At 38.8% G+C, this 20,213-nt stretch overlaps 1 protein-coding gene across 1 annotated transcript in view; it reads right to left on the bottom strand.

The window, feature by feature from the left end:
* Positions 1–20,213, bottom strand: part of LOC126470948 (aminopeptidase N-like) — a 536,862-nt gene that overhangs the window by 22,211 nt on the left and 494,438 nt on the right. Inside the window, exon 14 of the mRNA XM_050098998.1 lies at positions 16,124–16,264. Within this exon, the coding sequence (XP_049954955.1) occupies positions 16,124–16,264 (141 nt within the window). The remainder of the gene's footprint in view (positions 1–16,123; positions 16,265–20,213) is intronic.

Here is a 20,213-nt window from a genome sequence, read left to right as displayed (position 1 = left end):
CTCTTCACCAATGAGTGTTGCATATGCCTTCAACCAGACATTCATTGGAAACGTGTTTGGAGGCAACCCGGTCAGGCTGAACACCTTGGACACACTGTCCAGTGAGTGCAGCAAGGTGGAGGTTCCCTGATGTTTTGGGGTGGCATTCTGTGGGGCTAATGTACAACGCTGGTGGTCACAGAAGGCACCATAATGGCTGTACAATATGTGAATGCCATCCTCTGACCAACGGTGCAACCATATTGGCAGCATATTGGCGAGGCACTCATCTTCATGGATGACAATTTTTGCCCCCATCATGCACATCTTGTGAATGACTTCCTTCAGGATAATGACATCGCTCGACTAGAGTGACCAGCATGTTCTCCAGACATGAACCCTATCGAACATGCCTGGGATAGATTGAAAAGGGCTGTTTATGGATGACGTGATCCACCAACCACTCTGAGGGATCTATGCTGAATTGCGGTTGAGGAGTGGGACAATCCGAACCAAGAATTGGAAGAAGCATTGATACAAGTGTATTGTATCTGAGGGGGATCTCTTTGAAGAGAAATATCATCACAGGATGGATGAAACAGTCTCTCTGCAGTGACTTGATGAACTTGTGGATAGTATGCCATGACAAATACAGGAATGCATCAATGCAAGAGGATGTGCTACTGGGTATTAGAGGTACTGGGGTGTACAGAAATCTGGACCACCACCTCTGAAAGTCTCGCTGTATGGTGGTACAACATGCACTATGTGGTTTTCATGACCAATAAAAAGGGCTGAAATGATGTTTATGGTGATCTCTATTCCAATTTTCTGTACTCATTCTGAAATGCTCAGAACCAAGGTGATGTAAAACTTTTTTTGATGTGTGTATAATGACACAGACTGCAGAAATGTAGAAGAACACAAATCAATGAATTTTGAAATCTATGCAGTCCAGCTCGATGATGAATCAACCAGTTTGCAGTCATATGTAAATATCTTCTATGAGAACTTTCATTGAGCTGGAACATCATGACACACAGCCAACAGAAAAAGCATCACCCAAGATTTTTACAGATGCTATGCCTCAATACATAACAAGAACAACAACAACAACAATAATAACAGTAATAATAATTATAACAACAATAACATATATGACCCCATCATGACACATGCACGCATGGCTGTTCAAAAAGTAAGGTGACTTTTTTGAATTGTGCGGGCAACATACATTTGATTATTGATCTTTTTTTTATGTTGGTTCACATGTCCCAAACATATGTTCACAGACTGAGGTGTACAGCATACTTCATTTGTTTTTAACAGATAGAAAGGTTAGAGTGTTTTAGTGTGTTTGGCAATTTTCGATTGTTATCAAAAATTGAGCAAAGAATTTGCATCAAATTTTGTGTGAAAAATGGAATCAAGTGCTCTAAAACACTTGAAATGTTGACAGTGGTATACGGTGAGTCTGCTCTAAGTAGAAAAAATGTTTACAAATGGTACAAGCTCCTCCAAGATGGCCAAGAAGTTGCTCTAAGTAAAAAAAAATGGTTACAAGTGGTACAAGCTCTTCCAAGATGGCCGAGAGGATGCCAATGTCAAACCTTGCTCTGGACACCCCAGCACATCAACAACAGATGATAAAATTGAAGCTGTGAAGAAAGTTGTTTTGGAAAGTTGTCGAATTACCATAAGAAAAGTTGTGAGGATGTTGGCATATCAGTCAGTTCATGTCATGCAATTTTTTTTTTTTTGAGCATGAGAAGTATGTCAGTGAAGTTTGTTCCAAAACTTTTCAATCCTGATCAAAAGAACTGTCACATGAGCGTTGCTCAGGAACTCTTGAATGATGTCAATAATGAACCTGATTTGCTCAAAAGGGTCATAATTAGTGATGAAATATGGGTTTACAGTTATGATGTCAAAACCAAAGCCCAATCGTCCCAATGGAAGCCTCCCAGAGAGCCAAGACTGAAACAAGTACACCAAGTTCAATAAAATGTCAAAGTCTTGATCACTGTTTTTTCAATTACCATGGCATAGTGCATCAAGAATTTTCGCCTCAAGGTTGTATGGTCAATGAGAAGTATTACCTTGATGTTGCTTGTGAGAAATTTTTTGGCCAGAAACAATATGACAATCATGCCTCAGCCAGCATGTTCACCGGATTTGGCCCCCTGCAACTTTTCCCTGTTCCCAGAACTGAAGAGACCTATGAAAGGATGAACATTTTCAACGATTGAGAAAATAAAAACTGCATTGCTGGAAGTACTCAAGGCTGTACAAAAAAGTGCTTATGAGAAGTGCTTCAAGAATTGGAAGAAGCATTGATACAATTGTATTGTATCTGAGGGGGATCTCTTTGAAGAGAAATATCATCACAGGATGGATGAAACAGTCTCTTTGCAGTGACTTCAAAATAATTTATTTCTCCCACAATAAAACAGAAAATAAGAAGAAAGGTCCTGTTCTGCCCAGCAATATTTGTTTGATAATTGTGGATCCATGAGACTGTGGCAAGATGAATGTTGTCATGTCATTGCTTACACATCTTGATGGTGTTCACTTTGAAAATGTAGATATATTTCCAAAACCTTGTTTGGGCCCAAGTGTTAGCTATAAGAGATTTTGTCAGGCACTGATGGTGTAACATACAAGGAATTCTGTGAAAGTGGTGATGTTCCACCACTGGGAAGGATAAATTTGAGTACTGTGTTTATAGGTGATAATGTTGCTGTGGAAAACCAGGAACAAGATACAAAATTATTGCTGTTTTGATAACCACATGGGTAGATTTTCTTTTTTTATTTGAGTAGAATGTACTTGAGGATTTCTAAACAGTTGGTAAGGAATAATGAAAACTTTATTATTGATTTCCAACAAGATAATATGAGGTTAAAACACATATAGGAGCTGACACGATGTTCAACAAATGTAGAACTATATGTGGATATTTCTGGAATTACACACAGTATGAGTTTTCAGTTACAGATAAAACACAACTAAATGAAGCACAATGTGGATGAAACATTCAAAATTTTTGAAAGATAATACATCAATATGTAAGTGATGTGTGTGTTGTTGCATATGAATACTGGCTGATACATACGAAGGAAAGAAAACAAGTCTTATACCATCTCAAAGTCCATTTACAGCACAACATGTTGACCACAATGATAAAACACTTAGTCATGGAGGCAAGCAAGGCAGTTTGACAGAAATTACAATTGCTAAGAGTGGGGCAGTTGGTGAAATCAGTCTCTCAGAACAACTTTTCACACTGTTACTGAAACACTTGAACTACCCTTTCAAATGACCAATAATGAAAATGGGAGAGAAAATACGAGTGCTGGTTCATTCACTATCACAGCATTACTGAGCAAAATGGAATGAAGGATATGGAATATATGGAGTCAGCAGAGAAGAACTGGATTTGTAGGGTACATTAACCTTAAGTGTAACCATGCACACAATATGAGTTGGGAGTAGAGAATATGAATGAACATCTAGTTTCCTGTATCTAATATTCTTAAAAAACTTCAAAATGTAATGAACATTTAGTGAAACTGTATGCAGAAGTATTTGGTATGACTAATGCGATAGGAAGAAAACAGTTCCACAACAGGACAAATAAAAAAGGCCATACAGTAAGAGATACACAAACATTATTAAACCACTGAGTGAGGCGGCACAGTGGTTAGCAGAGTGGACTTGCTTTTGGGGGGGATTTTTTAAAATTTATTTGGTATGCATATTCTGTGGATCTGTACATGCGATTAATTAACTTGGATGTGGAACGTATCAATACAATTATACAAATACAATTAATACTATAGAACAACAACAACATAGTACAGTAATATAAATAATAGTTAGTATGAATTTTTATTATTTACTAGGCAACATTTATCTAGTATTGTAATTCACTGTCTAATATAAACACAATATTGTATCTTTCATGTAACAACTGAATAACAAGATATATCTTTTTACTCAAGTGGTGCAATGAGAATATACATGGGAACTTTTAATTATTTCTGGAAAAGAATTCATCTAAGGAGTTCAGTGGACGGTCAAGCAGGTATTTCTTTAACATACTGGGTGATCAAAAAGTCAGTATAAATTTGAAAACTGAATAAATCACGGAATAATGTAGATAGAGAGGTACAAATTGACACACATGCTTGGAATGACATGGGGTTTTATTAGAACCAAAAAAATACAAAAGTTCAAAAAATGTCTGACAGATGGCGCTTCATCTGATCAGAATAGCAATAATTAGCATAACAAAGTAAGACAAAGCAAAGATGATGTTCTTTACAGGAAATGCTCAATATTTCCATCATCATTCATCAACAATTGCTGTAGTCAAGGAATAATGTTGTGAACAGCACTGTAGAGCATGTCCAGAGTTATGGTGAGGCATTGGCATCAGATGTTGTCTTTCAGCATCCCTAGAGATGTTGGTCGATCATGATACATTGCGATTTCAGGTAACCCCAAAGCCAATAACCGCATGGACTGAGGTCTTGGGACCTGGGAGGCCAAGAGATCTTTCACATGTCTGACAATATGGGGTGGAGTGCCTGGTTCTAATAAAACCCCATGTCATTCCAAGCATGTGTGTCAATTTTTACCCCTCTATCTACATTATTCCGTGGTTTATTAAGTTTTCAAATTTATACTGACTTTTTGATCACCTGGTACATCTAAATAGCATTTCATTTTCTCTTGTACATTTAATATAATTAGGCAGTGCATTAACAGTCTTAATAGCAGCATACTTTACTCCCTTCTGTACAAGTGACAAATTTTTTAGTTCAAAATGGAGATCATTTTTACCTCTAGTCTTATAGTTGTGGTATGATAATTTATTTCATACTGAGCATAATTTTTAATGACAAAATTCATCAGAGAGTGTATGTACTGACTTCTTGTTGTCAGTATCCCTAACTGTGTGAAGATTTTTCTACATAGCTTCGTGGAGAAACCCTGCACGTAATACTGGCTTCTTTCTTCTAAGGTTTTGAGATTTTTTTGAGACTGGTGAATTACCCCAGAAGATTATGTTATAGCTTATTAATAAGTGAAAATATCCAAAATAATATGATTTTAAAATGGTGATGTCCCCAAGGTCAGCAATGATTCTTAAAGCAAAAGTTCCTGATGACAACGTTTTTAGAGTCAGGGACATATGATGTCTTCAGTTGTGCCTACCGTCAATATGAACACTAGGAATTTAGTGGAGTGCACCTGTTTTAGTACCTGGTTGTGTGCAATGACTATGTTTTCTGGACTTTTATGTTTAGTGTGGAACTGAATAAAATTAGTTTTTTTAAAAAAATTAACTGAAAGAGAATTAATTGTAAACCAAGCTGTAACTTCTCTGAGTATGACAGAAACATCAGGCACTAGGTCTGTAGTGGACATACTATTTACCACAATGCTTGCATCATCAGCAAACATTGTGAATTCACATTTTTTGCTAATAGACAAGGATAGATCATTACCATATATTAAAAACAGCAAGGGCCCAAGGACATATCCCTGGGGATCCCCATGCTGTATTTTGACCCATTCAGAAGAAGTGTATAAAGAGATCCATTGTTGCAGCCATGTGGGACCATCTGTTGTTTCTTCAAGATATGTTTTTAAACAATTGCCTATAGGCCCTTTGATTGTATAATGATAGACTTTCTCTGAGAGTATTTTGTGGTTTACACAAAAGGTCACAGAAGACTCCAACTGCTGACTTCTTACTGTTAATAGACTCCAAGATGTTATTTGTGAGTGAGTATATGGCTCACTCTGTGAAAACCCCATTTTGAAAACCAAACTGTCTATGGTTAATAATATTATGGTTATATAGGTGGACCAGAATCCTGTTATACACAGCTTTTTCAAGAACCTTTGAACATTTTGTTAACAGAGAGACAGGATGATAATTTGTGACAGCTGTAGCATTGACAGACATGTAAATAGGTCTCATAGTGGCATACTTCATCCTCATCCTACCGAGCGAGGTGGCACAGTGGTTAGCACACTGCACTCGCATTCGGGAGGACGATGGTTCAATTCCGTATCCCACCATCCTGATTTAGGTTTTCTGTGATTTCCCTAAATTGCTCCAGGCAAATTCTGGGATGGTTCCTTTGAAAGGGCATGGCCGACTTCCTTCCCCATCCTTCCCTAATCTGATGAGACCAATGACCTTGCTGTTTGATCTCTTCCCCAAACAACTCAACCCCCAACCCATCCTCATCCTCTCTGGAACAGCTCCTTCACAAAGAGATGTGTTGCAAATGTGAGCAAATATTACACTTACTTCATTACTGTAGGCCTTTAATGGCTTGCTTTTAGATATACCTGGTACTTCATCAGCAAATAAATTGTATTTTGTATTAGCATCACCTGCAAGATAAACATACCTCCAGTCAATCTCCCAAAGGTGTAATTTGAACTCTTTAATATTTTCTTCATTCATGTTTCTAATGGTTTTCCATTTAGCGCCAGCATTACTCTGATGTGTACTAAAATTGTTCACGGTGAGTATTTGCCCATCATGATCAGAGACCATTTATGACTTTTTCTACTGTGGTATGATTAGAGAGTGCTGGATGTGGCTGTAGTTCATGTGGGGAAAATTGGCAGTGGAGACAAGATTGTAGGTGGAATGGCCTTAAGGGAGGATGATAGGCCACGGCCTTTGTCTGAGATTGCCTTCATCTGCTATTATATGATACTATCTTATGAGAGACAGATATGTGATAGTTGGGCAGAACTCTTGTGCTGGATTTATTCCTCACATTAAGCTCAGAAATGTGCCACAAAAGCTGCTTAACATAGACAAACACATCTCAGTACTTACGTGGATTACTTACAAATGGTGTAAATGACATTGTTTCCACTGAAACCTTAGTGTAAGGTATGAGTGAGTCATTAGGGAGGGCATCTGGTCAAGGGCACCCATACAATAGTTTGTAGGGGTGTGGGGGGTGGGGGAGTGGGGTGGCGTAGACCCGGGCATATGGAATATTTTTAATATTGTGGAAGATGAATGGTGACTAGTAAGTAGTTATAAAAAAAGATGAAAATCTATTAAAAATCTGCATAATACTGACTTTTAAATCATATTCCTGAAAGAAAAACACCTGACTGCAGTACACTTTTTTTTCTTTCCCTGAGAGCTATTGGGAGAGGGAGGAAGGGGGCTTGCTCCCTGGTATGAGTGCCCTCAAACCTGACCACAAAAGCAAGTGTTTCATGTAAGAAGAGTTGAGCCTATTCTGAAGACACTGCAAATATTGATTATGTCATAAAATAGTAATGATTTTTAAGAGATTTGGATGTGAACTACATGAAACGACAAGATAATCAAAGAAGATGTTTATGTTTGTACATTACATCATGTTGTAATGTGATCTGATATCATTTTCCTTCTGCCTAGTAAATGTTTTGTGCCTACAGGGATGGAAATGAATCATGTGAGCAGTGTGTGAGACACATAGAAGTTTCGCATCATCAAAATGGATGCACAATAATATATTTCAGTCATGTTGTGGCCAAACAAACATAGATGGTATGAAAATTATCATCTGTCATATTACAGATGAAGGTCAATCACCTTACCTAGCCAGAATAAATGATATCTTCAGCTGGAATCGCTCCAGAACAGGGATCCTAATCAATAATTGAAGTCACAGCTCATCACATTAAAATTCTGATTGATAGTTGAGCTTTTACAACACAAATGAGCCTAAATTTGCACCACATTGGTACATTGCCCATAAGCTGCAAACCACTGCTGTTTATTTTTTCTTTAACCAGACTGTCATATGACTCATGGGATGTCAGGGTTATTGCCAAGATCACTTGCAAGCAATATATGAAGGGCTTATTTCAATAGTGGTACAAGTCCACTTTTCAAAAAAATGGGGTTATCCTCATGTCTGTACTCACACAAGTCATTTTTAATTTATTTGCATAGCAGGACACCTCAAGCTTCATCCTGCCACCAACAGAGTGCACCTCAATGCTGACACATTAGAGAAAACCAGCAGGAATTTATTTCAGTAGTGGTACAAGTCCGTGTGCTTTTGTGCATTACAGCATGTTACTATTTCTTGCGAAGATGATGGATTCAGGAGCATTATCAAATGACTGTGATACAACTGATGATCCATATTTTCAAATGATTGCAGGTAAAAAGAATTTATTTACTTTTCTCTCAGCATTATAGACATTTTGTTCCAAAAAGGAATATGCGAGAATGAAGGTTACGTTGACAATAACAATAGAAAATGAGGGTGCCCATCTTAATGTATTTCACATATACATATGTTTTCAATCATCTGGTGCTGTATGAATCATAACTTGTGTTACTTTCTATCTATATACCAGTATTGATGACAATGAAACTTCCAATGAAAGTGCAAAAAATGACAAAACAGGAGACACTGTTACTGATGCCTGTGCAAACATTGCAGCCACATATATGCAGACAAATAGGAAGCGTACTCAAAGCAAGAAGGATTCAAGGAAAACTGACACATATGAAAAGAATATTAGAAAAAAGAAAAGGAACACTGGAGAGTTATACATCACAGCAACTGGTAAAATAATTCCTCCTGAAACATTTTGCAATCTGGACTGCAGGTAAATGTTTCAATAAAATTTCAGAGGATGAGAGGAAGATGTTATTTGACAATTTCTGGGCAATGGGTGATATTAATCACCAAAATAGTTATCTGAATGGTTATGCACATATCATTCAATTAATTGCCGATGACCAAGAGATGGCTCTGGTTCTCAGAAAAGCTGTATTTATGAATATTGATTACATGTCAACAAAGACTGTGCAATAGTATGCAAGAAGTTTTTCTTGAATAATTTTGACATTTCTAATGGATGACTCTCTAGGCTTTTAACAAAAAGCAAGGAAGTAGGTACACCACACCTTGGTGGAAGGGGCAAACATCAGAACAAATTCTCTGTACCGGAAGGTCTGATCAATAATGTAAAGGAACACACCAGAAGCTTTCAACTTTCTGAGAGCCATTATGCAAGCAAGGATAATCCCCACAAAAGATTTTTAAATCCTAAGCTGTGTGTGGCCACAATGTATGATTTGCACAAAGATAAATGCATATCTCAGAATAAAGAAATTGTGGGGGTGCACATCTATCCAAAAATCCTTAACAAAGACTTCAACCTCTCATTTCAACCAGCACATAAAGACACTTGCTCTTTTTGTGACCAACTGAGCTTTGAAATGGACATTGCTACCAATGCAAAAGAAAAAAGAAAGCTTCAAACTGAAAAGGAACTTCACCTTAGGAGGGCTGAAGCTGCAAGAACAGCAATGGCTAGAGACACAGCATGTAGTAAAGAGGCAGATTCCCAGATATTCGTGTTTACCTTTGACCTGCAAAAAGCACTTGCATTTCCTAAACTGACAACATTGATATTGTACTACAAAAGAAACATGTACATGTATAATTTTGGATGCCATAATTTAACTGATGGCAAAATCCAGATGTATTTTTGGGATGAAACATCTGGATCAAGGGGTTCAGAGGAAATTGGTACCTGTTTATTGAAACATATTGAAAAGTGTGTCACTTCTCAAAAACAGGTAGTTGCATACAGTGACATGTGGTGGGCAAAAAAGGAACATAAATATTGCCCTAACACTAATGAAAGTGACACAATCTCCTCAATTTCATGTCAACGTCATGGATTTAAAGTTCTTGCTCCCAGGTCACTCATATTTGCCAAATGACAGGGATTTTGCCCAGATAGAAAAACAATTAAATGAGAAAGAATTTCTGTTTTCCCCAGATGATATTTTTGAAACAATTAGGAAAACTGGCAGAAACAATAAATTTGTATGCACAGAACTGAAGCATTCTGACTTTTTAGCACTCAAACAGTTACAAAATGCAGTGGTAAGAAGGAAGCAAAATGAGGAGTATGTTCAATGTAATTGGCTGAAAATAAAATGGATGCATTTTGAGAGGCAACAGCTGTACAAAATGCTCTACAAGCAAACACTGAATGATGACATTGACTTAGATGTCCTAAACCTTGCTCCCAAACATGGTAGAGGGAGACCACATGCACATTATACTATTGCAGTTTCAGAACTTTACCCACACACGAGAAAAGTGCTGAAAAAGAAAATGCAGAATATGCTTGATTTGCTCCCTTATATTCTAGCTATCAAATATAGTAATTTCCTTGTTCTACAAACAGAAGACAGATGTCTGGACCATGAAGAAGAAGAAGAAGAAGAAGAAGAATGTAATCCTTTGTTGTACAGAAACCAATTGACCTGAAACATATCTGACTGTGTAGTTTGATTATACATGTGAATTTAATAAGAAGGTGTACATTAAAACTGTAATAAAATTATTTGCAATAAAAGAATTATCAGGTTTATCTACAATGTTCAATTTATTTTATTTCAATAGTGGTTCAACTCCATTACCTCCACTTTTCAGCATGTAATACTGCTGAAATCATCCAAACAAATAGAAAGAAAGGTTCATCTCTAGCAACAAGTCATATACTTGAATATTTTTAGTATCTTGACTGCAGATTTTTCAGTGCTCATTTAAATTTAGTACTCTGTATCTCAAAAATGAACAAAAATAGACTTGTACCACCATTGAAATAAGCCCTTCATATGTTGAACGTGCAACACTCATGGTGGCAGATATCGATTAGTTATTGCTTTTGTTTACAGCATTGCTAACAGAAAGTCTTGTAATAGTGAACCTTGTCAGCAGCATTCTACAGATGAGTGAACTGAAGCCGGTGCAGTGTTAACTTGCACCTCCCTTACCTGGTGGGAGTTAATTCCAAGATTGTGCACTGTGGAAAGCGATTTAGATTTCATTTAGTGCCGAATCATGATCTTAAAAATTGCATGGAGTGTTACAGAGAGACATGTGTCAAACCTAGTGAAAGATATAGCTAGAGTGTAACCCGACTCCAGCAAAACAGGATTGCTATTAGCTGCATACACAAAATGTGGAACCGTTGATGAAGAAGATCTGGATCATGAGTAAGGTAAGTTAAATTACTGTCAGTTACTTTGCTATGTCTTTTGTTGTTGTTGTTGTTGTTGTTGTTGTTGTTATTGTCAATGCTGTGAACAAAATGGATTTCTGATGTCATGACAGTTGCATGCTCAACCATCATTGTCAGTGCTGTAAACAAAATTAGTATCTCACTCCATGATAGTCATGATATATATCGCCTGGAAGTGATCTTGGGAATTACCTATGCAGAAGGTAACAATCAGGTATATTGGTCTGTCTTGCATCCATAACTTATTTGTGCAGCTTTGTGCTAATGTAGAATTTTAACATTGCTAACAGTCTGCTCGAGTTTTTTAAAAGAAAGGGCAGTTTCAGCTTCACAACAAAATGACATGGTTTGGATAATCACTTTTATTTGCCTTAATGGAGCAAACAAAGAACTATGCTATGTGTAATACACTGATTCTAAGGTGTGGCTGTAAGTGTGAACATTAAATATATCTTCAAAGAACTTTTGAATAATCTATGTACCTGGTGACATCAAATTTATTTATTTTAGTGTTATTAAATTTGATCCTTGTGTCAATCATGAGAAGTTATAGAATGTGTTATAATGAATAACAGAGCTTGTTAAAGAAGTGAAGTCAAAATAAGAAAATATTGAACTATAAATTTCCAAACAATGGAAATTATAATGTAAAAACACTACTACTACTACTACTACTACTACTAATAATAATAATAATAATAATAATAATAATAATCATGCTATTATAGTGGTTTGGTCCCACAATGGTAAAGTGCCAAACTGCAAATCCTTCAGTATTGAGTTTGATCCCAAGTCAATTCTAGGCGTTTTACCTGTCACTTATCATTTCTTTCACCTCTGCGTGTGTTTTTAAGTGTGAAAATACTGAGTTACACCATAGTTCAGAACCACATTAAGCTATTGGTTCCCCACATAACTGGCTGGCTAAATAAGTTCAAAGGCTACAGCACACCACCTCTAAAAGCACCATGCCTATTAGAGCACTGTGGTGTTAAAAAAACCTCTGCTCTGTTATACCGGTCACATGCTCATGGCCGCATCTTGCAAAGAGGAGCTGGAGGAATAACCCATCATAAAGAAGGACATTGTAGTGGCTCCACCTGGCTGTTGTTTACACATATTTAATTTATATAATTTTATATGATTGGCCAATATCAGCCATACAGGCCATTCCCAAGCATTGTAGGTGCTAACATCTCATACTATACAGGGATATACATGGAGTGGACTGAAGTATGGAAACACAAATAATAACAAATTACCATCTGTAATAGAGTGTAGAAAAAGTGTTGACATTACAGCAGTCATCTAGAAATGGATGAATACAAGTCCTGTACATTCTACAAGAGGATTTTATACCATTCTTCCTGCAAAATAGCAGCAAGTTCAGGTAATGATGATGGAGTGGATGATGACCACATACCCTTCTCTCCAAAGTAGACCATAAATTGTCAATAATATTGAGATCTGGTGACTGTGAAGGCCAGGGGAGTTGCAACAATTCATTCTCATTCTCATAAAACTAGTCCTGGATGATGCAAGCTGTTTGAACAGAGGATCTGTCATTTTGGAACACAGCAGTGCCATTGTGGAACAAACATTGTACCATGGTATTGACCTAATCAGTTAAAATGGTCACACAATCAATGACAGTAATGCTACCTTGAAGAGTAATGACAGACCAATTCAGCATCATGATATGGCTGCCTAAATCATCACTGAACCCCTGCTATGTCTCACTCTTGGAATGTAAGCTGGAGCAGAAGTTGGAAACTGGATGAAACAAAACTCGTATGACCAAATGACTTGCTTCCCCTGCTCCATAGTCCAGGTTTTATGGTTTTGGCACCATATTGTCCTTTTATGGGTATTTGCATCACTGATCAGTGCTTTTGGAATTCCAGCCCATCTATCAATTCCCAGCCTATGGAGCTCCCTTTGGTTTGATTTAGTGCTACCAGGGTTCATGAGTATGATTTCATTTCTGATGTGACTTCTGCAGCTGCTATCCTCTTTATTTCTGTCACAATCCTCTTAAATGACCATCTGTCATGGTCACACAACACACACTTTCATTGGCATTGTAACATAACACATGATGTTCTTAAAAAAAAAATGGTTCAAATGGCTCTGAGCACTATGGGACTTAACATCTATGGTCATCAGTCCCCTAGAACTTAGAACTACTTAAACCTAACTAACCGAAGGACATCACACAACACCCAGTCATCACGAGGCAGAGAAAATCCCTGACCCTGCTGGGAATCGAACCCGGGAACCCGGGCGTGGGAAGCGAGAACGCTACCGCACGACCACGAGCTGCGGACATGATGTTCTTCTGCTTTCCCTGTATGCAGTATAAATCTTCAATACAGTACCTCTTGAAACATCAAACACATCCACTGCCTTGGCTATGGAAGTACCCACCATATGAGCGCCAACAGTTTGCCCATATTTGAATTCATTTAGCTCTGACATAATTCATTCACAACTACACAGAACACTGCCCTGGCCACAACTGACACTTGAAACATATTGAGGATGTTGCAAGCGTTCCATTCATAGTCAAATAAAGTAACACAGTCTGCCTGACTAACATCTGCATTTATTCCTAAGCACGCATTTCTTGCAATGTTTCCATATCTGCATCTGCCCCATGTGTTTGATTACTTAGCAGCAGACATGGCATTTCTGAAAGTGAGCACCTATATGTGAAGGCATCAAATTTAAAACAGAATGTTTTTCTGAATATAGTAGTGGTCATCATAGAAACTATTGTCCTGTTCAGTGAATATTCTGTTTTAAATTTGATGCTAACATGTGTATGTGCTTGCTTTGGAAACTGCCATGTCCACTGCTAAATACTCAAATATATTTCATGTTGGCACCTGCAGCACTTGAGAATGGCCTGTGAGGCTGCTTTTGGCTAATACCACAAAATTAATATGTTAAATATCTGTAAGCAACAGCCAATCTGTAAGCAACAGCCAAGCTGGAACCATCACAATGTCCTTCAACAAATATACTGCTGTAGTAGTCACATGCAGAAAACATTTTAAAGAAACCAAAGGCTGGCAGTCCAGCTGATAGCATTCTCTGAGGGCCCCTATCTATTATAGTGTGCAGGCAAAACTGACCAGTGCCTTTTGTGGCATAAGGAGCTCAGTGGAAAGCTGGAAGAACCATTTCATTATCTACCTAAACCCATGTTACAGTGAGTAGCATGTCATCAGTGCCTGCTCAGCAAAGGTGCAGTTAGGACAATATGTCATGGAACTAACTACTTCAGTACTAAAGTTGAACTTTGATCCAAACCACTGAGAAACAAGAATAATGAAGCATGGCAGAAATCACTTCAGTACTCATTGAGGTAATCAATCCACTGTTGTTGATAACAGAGTTTCAGGTTCTGGAAGGCTGGAATGACACATAACAATGAGGAATGGAGATCCAAAAACTAAGTTTTTTAGATCACTGAAGATAAATTGACTCTTATGAACAGGAATATTACATAACCCAAAGAAAACATGAAAAGAGTAAAATATTCAAGTAATTACAAGAAACAAGATTTTCAAATGAAAATGAAATGGGTTTTGGCAACCATAGATTCTTCAAAAGTAAATGGATAAACAAATCTTCAAAAATACTGCCAGTGTCAAAGAAATAGCCTACCCAGTATTGCAACTGAAATATTAATTACAGTTGCTATAAAGTATGCTAGCAAAATATTTTCATTGATAAATGCCACATGGTAGCCAATGAAGACAATAGAAGAGATGAAGAGACAGCTAATAGAACCTGGAAACAGTGTCTATAATTCCACAAAATCTGGTTCAGACACAGATGAATGACTATAATGCCCTGTTAGCTGAAAAAAGAAATACAGGATCACAGCTGGAAATTACTTAGTTCATAAATTAACAAAACTGGACAAATTTTAGTTAAATTTTGCAACATGTTCACCCTAAAAGTCATGCCAATGCATTTCCAAAACAATATATTGAAACAAAAGACTACTTGAGCACCTTTGTTAAATGTGTATTTTTTGATTCAGAATCTCGCTAATTATATAGGCTCTGCTTTGTACTCTGATTATGTTTGATCTTTTTTTAGCCTTTGTGATATCCAACCCAGGAAAAGCCATCCCACTTCTCAATTATGCTTAATTTTTGGACACAATTGTAATGATATGCAGTCACAGAAAATTAGATTTAATAATGAAGATTTAGTTTTTAAATAAAAATAAATTATAATAATGAAATGTGTTCATAGTTGTGAATACAAACAACCATTAGCTGTATAAGGGATGACAACAATGCAAATTGTGCTACATTGGGACTTGAACCCAGATTTCCTGCTTTATGCCAGTGGTAACCTTATCTGCTTTGGCTGTCTGTGCATGACTTACAGCCAGACCAAAACTTCCATATCTTGGAGTACCTGTGCGACAACCTGTACTCGTACACACATTATTAATTCCCATACAGGGGAGGACATTTCATACATTTCACATGTTACATAATGGCTGTAGTTGCTGCAGAGTCTGTTCCTTTGCACATGCATGGTACTTCTTAACAACACAGGCACTGCAATATCATATTTATCTGCCAATATATGGCAGTGACTTTCAATTGAAATGTCATTGCCTGTATGGGAATTACATAATATGTGTACAAATATGGGTTGTGACGCAGGAATGCTGACATACGGAAATTTGGGTCTGGCTGTGAATTATGCCTGGATACTGTGTCAAAAGTGGTTAACATGGGTGCTCATGTAAAGTGGGAAATCCAGGTTCGAGTCCCAGTCTGGCACAAATTTTCATTGTTGTCATTCCATTATACAGCTGATGGTTGTTTATATTCACAACTGCAAATACATTTCCTGTATTTCATAATGGCTTGCATAAATGTCCAAAGTAACATATCTTCATTCTTCTTAACAACATAAACACTGCAATATCATATAAATTATAGTTTCTGTTTGCTGCTGCCAGAAATGGGGTAGTAAGAGTACTGCTTTATGTTATGAATGAGGTACTCACTTGCTCATGAACTCTTGAACCAGTCTGTGTGCAGCATCAAAGGCTGCTTGTGATGGTAATGACAGAACAGAATCCATGGACTGCACTATGTTTATGGCTGTTAAGTTTATTGCTTCAGGATCCATGGACATCTTCAGAAATCTGAAAATATCAGAAAAAAACACTGTCAGTCACAACTATATTGCTACTAAATCACCAGAATTAGTCATTGATGGTCTTGCCCTGAATGAAGCACAGTGTGTAAAATTCTTTGGGTTAATACTCTACCAGCTCACAGGCCTATGCCACCAAGTAACCTTCATGAAGTATCTGCCAATGCATAGAGAACTAATCAGGCTTATCACAAAAACTCTGAGGTTGAGGTCCAGAACACATTTCATGACGACCACTTCAATGATGCAAACAGCAGCAGCTACAGCAAGGAGGAAACTTTGGATCTCTCAACTTGAGAAGATTCAACCTGGCCATCCCCTTCAGAAACCCTCCCACCTGGGCATGAATAGAATTGGACCAGGTAGAGGTCATTCAGCCACCTTTGATGTGAAGTTGGAAGATCCAGGAGTAACCTCCGGAAATGACACTTCCCTGTGGATACCAGCTGTGACTGCAGAGAAGAACACATGATGGAACACCTACTGGTCAGTCAACTATGCCCTGCATTTGCACAGGAGTAGATCTTCTACTTGTGACTTTGAGCACAATTGGTGTTGCAAGATATTGAGCAACAGTAGTGTAGCTGAGTAAGTCTTACTGTCTTTTGTTATTAATTGTGTTGTATTTGCTTCTGACTTGAATAAATAAGAACAATACAAGTTAAAATGAACTCAACATACAGATAAAGTAATCAAGAAGGTTAGTACAATGTGGTATGCCCTTGGGAGCAGCCTCTGGTGTGGCAGAAGCGTGAACAGCATTAAGCAGTATAATACTAATTTATGGCTACTGCACTATGAATCTTAAGTTTCTACAATTTCCTTGTCTTTTTTTGCTGTATGCTGTGACTTCTTCTGCACCCCTGAAGGCTCTCCTCCATCATGGGATCTATGGAACATGATGAAAGAATGAATTAATTAATTAAACAAAGATGAGAGATTTTGAAATATATTGCTACTGAAGAATGTTGAAGATTAGATGGTTAGATCGAGTAAATAATGAAGAGGTACAGAATCAAACTGATGAAAAACAAATTTATGACACAACATTGCTGAAAGAGGGGATCAGTTATAGGACACAACTTGAGACATGAATGAATCATCACTTTGGTAATGAAGGGAAGTGTGGTGTGTAAAAATTGTGGAGTGAGACAAATGCTGGACGTTGGTTGAAACCAGTAGGTGGAAAAGGCATGCACATATAATCTAAGGATAAGATAAAGAGTTTTCTGATTGTACTCGTATAGCAACACTAATAAAATTAGTCATGCTGGAGAAATGCCTTATTAATCCCTACCTAGACGCTCAGTGCAAGTCTGACACACATTATTAAATATAATTAATGAGTATAGGGGTGAAAGAGACAGATGATGAACTATGATCTACTTATGAACTATTTGCTTTGCTGACCATAGCATAATTGTGTCACATAGAGTAATTATGCACACTGCAGGCTATCAGGATCAGTTGGAGGCAGCATGGACACTACATTTTATTTCTTTTTGTTTAAAATTACTTGTGTTGTTGTTGTTGTTGTTGTTGTGGTGGTGGTGGTGTTGATCATCTGAAAGCAAATGGCAGGATGGTGGCTTTGAAAGAGACACAACAAGTGTTGCTTACTCTGCCCATAGACTGGTGCTTTGAATCATTGCCTTTATTAATCACTGCAGGTCAGAAGTTCCTATGTCAGATGTTTAGAGAGCTTTTCCATATGCACTGTAGTATTTATCTAGTGAGAATACGAGATGACCTTGGTATTGTTTTCAGGGCCACTGATAAGGGGAGTATCAGCTTACACTCGACCTTGAGAGGGGTGTCAGGTGATGGCTGAGGCAATTTAGCGTGGTACATTCAATGTCACCGACCCCACCCCCTACCCTCCTCTTGGGACCCTCATCCCCCAGAGTCCTCCACCACATCCTATCTCCCTCCTCAATAAGATTGTGGTGACTATCGACCAAATTGCGTGTAATATCTTTGTTTTGCCAAGCTCTTTGTGGCAGTCTGTGGCTGCGCATGAAAGTTTACACACATATAGAGTGACCAAGAATGTATTTAACTGTATATGTGTGCTTCTGAGTAATAAAATAGTGTTTATTACATGTGGTGTAGTGTGCATCATTGGATCCTGCAGTCCTACAACACTAAAACCAATACTGGTGACCACGAATTTTGTTTGCAAGTGCTACAACGAACTTTTGTACCATTGAGCAGTACACAATGGATCACTTGCCACCCACCACACCGCACACGTGCCAACTAAGTTTCCCAATGGACGCTTTGGCAGGGTTTTCCAATTATCCACCGTGTGTTTGTGATAGTTCAATGCAGTTTCGAAACACACCTACTAGCAATTCGCAACAGGACAGTGCTTCTGCATTCCCATAGCCACATGTACTGGCATCAGGTATGAACAACAACTTTCCATTATCGTACGTAAGTCAGCAGTTGTGTGGCAGTGTTCCGTACCAACAGAATGTTTTTCATGCACAAAACTTTGAATAGGAATATTTTACGTCGAGTATGAACTTTCCACATGTTCCGAGTGCTCAACAACGGCTGACACAATGTGCTCAAACCCCAGTGACTATGTTTGCGGGTGTCCCAAGTGCCAGTGTGAACTTTCCACTCGAATCAGTGGTGGCACAAATCGAGCTGGACGCCCAAGACGGGAAATTTCACGTCTATCACGGAACCCTACAGCTTGCACCAGCCCCCACTATCCCCTCCCCCCCCCCCCCCCCCCCCACACACACACACTATCTGCGTCCGCTTTAGGAGTGTTTCTGGTGGCACACACCATTCCTGCCGCATCTACCGCATGTGTTCAACAAACATTAGGTGATTTTAAAATTTTTAATGCACCTTTAGGGGAGGGGCCTGGAAACTGTACTCCGTCGTTCTCTGCACATCGATCAACTACGGTCGACTCTACTGTGCCGGTCCATTCTACGCCTGTTGGCGTTACTTCATCAAGCGCACGATTCGCTGATTTCTCGACCGAGGTCGAGCCAGCCGCGCCTACCTTGCCACATGCCACTGACAGTGTTGGAAGCCGGTACACCGCTACTGCACGCAAGCCAATTAGGCTGCAGAACTATGGACAGGGAGTGACAGTTTCTAATAAACAGTTATGTCAATACTTCCCCATCCATTGGCCAAAGCTACCACCCCTTCACAAGGACCACCCACACACATGGTTTGCCTTGGTCGACCATGTCCTGCAGCTACATGGCATCGCCAACAACAATTCAAATTTCCTTTGCCTTCTATGTCACCTCCATGAAGAACTGGACCTGATCTGCTATATTGTGGCTTCGCCTCACACTATGGACAAATATGCATTTGCCCGATGCACCATCCTCGAGCGACTGTCCACATCGACAGAGGAAGCTATCCGCCTCATCAGTCACGAATTGCTGGGTCCCAGATCACTGTCACAGCTCTGGCGTCATCTCCACACCATGATAGACACACATCACATGCCAGATGTTACACTTTGGTCCATCTGGTTGCTCAAACTTCCTCCGGAAGTTCAAATTCCACTTCTCCATGTGACTTCAGCCCCACTAGAAGCCAAACTGAAGATCGCAGACCAGGTATACAACATTCTGCCCACCCCACATACTGCGGCCTCAGAGGTTGGCACACCTGTGCTGCAGCTTCCATTGTGTGGTACAGAGTGCGCACAACTCACTCCGCGCATGTGAACGGACCCAACACCACCTGTCAGCCTCCGCCGTAACTCCTCTCACATCGGTACTACTGCAACGCCGCCACTGGAGGAACCTGCAAACAAGAGGCGCCCCCCCCCCCCCCCCCTTACACTGCCACTTTGACCTCAGCTAGCATGATGAATGACGCCACGTGCCATCCCAGTTGGTGTTATTTCCATTCTGGCGATGCGGTTAAGAAGAGTTGTTCTCCATGCGCATTCC

Source organism: Schistocerca serialis, chromosome 3, assembly GCF_023864345.2.
Source record: "Schistocerca serialis cubense isolate TAMUIC-IGC-003099 chromosome 3, iqSchSeri2.2, whole genome shotgun sequence".
Classification (NCBI taxonomy): domain Eukaryota; kingdom Metazoa; phylum Arthropoda; class Insecta; order Orthoptera; family Acrididae; genus Schistocerca; species Schistocerca serialis.
Note: the sequence above shows the minus strand (reverse complement) of the source record. Positions and strands in the feature narration are given on the sequence as shown.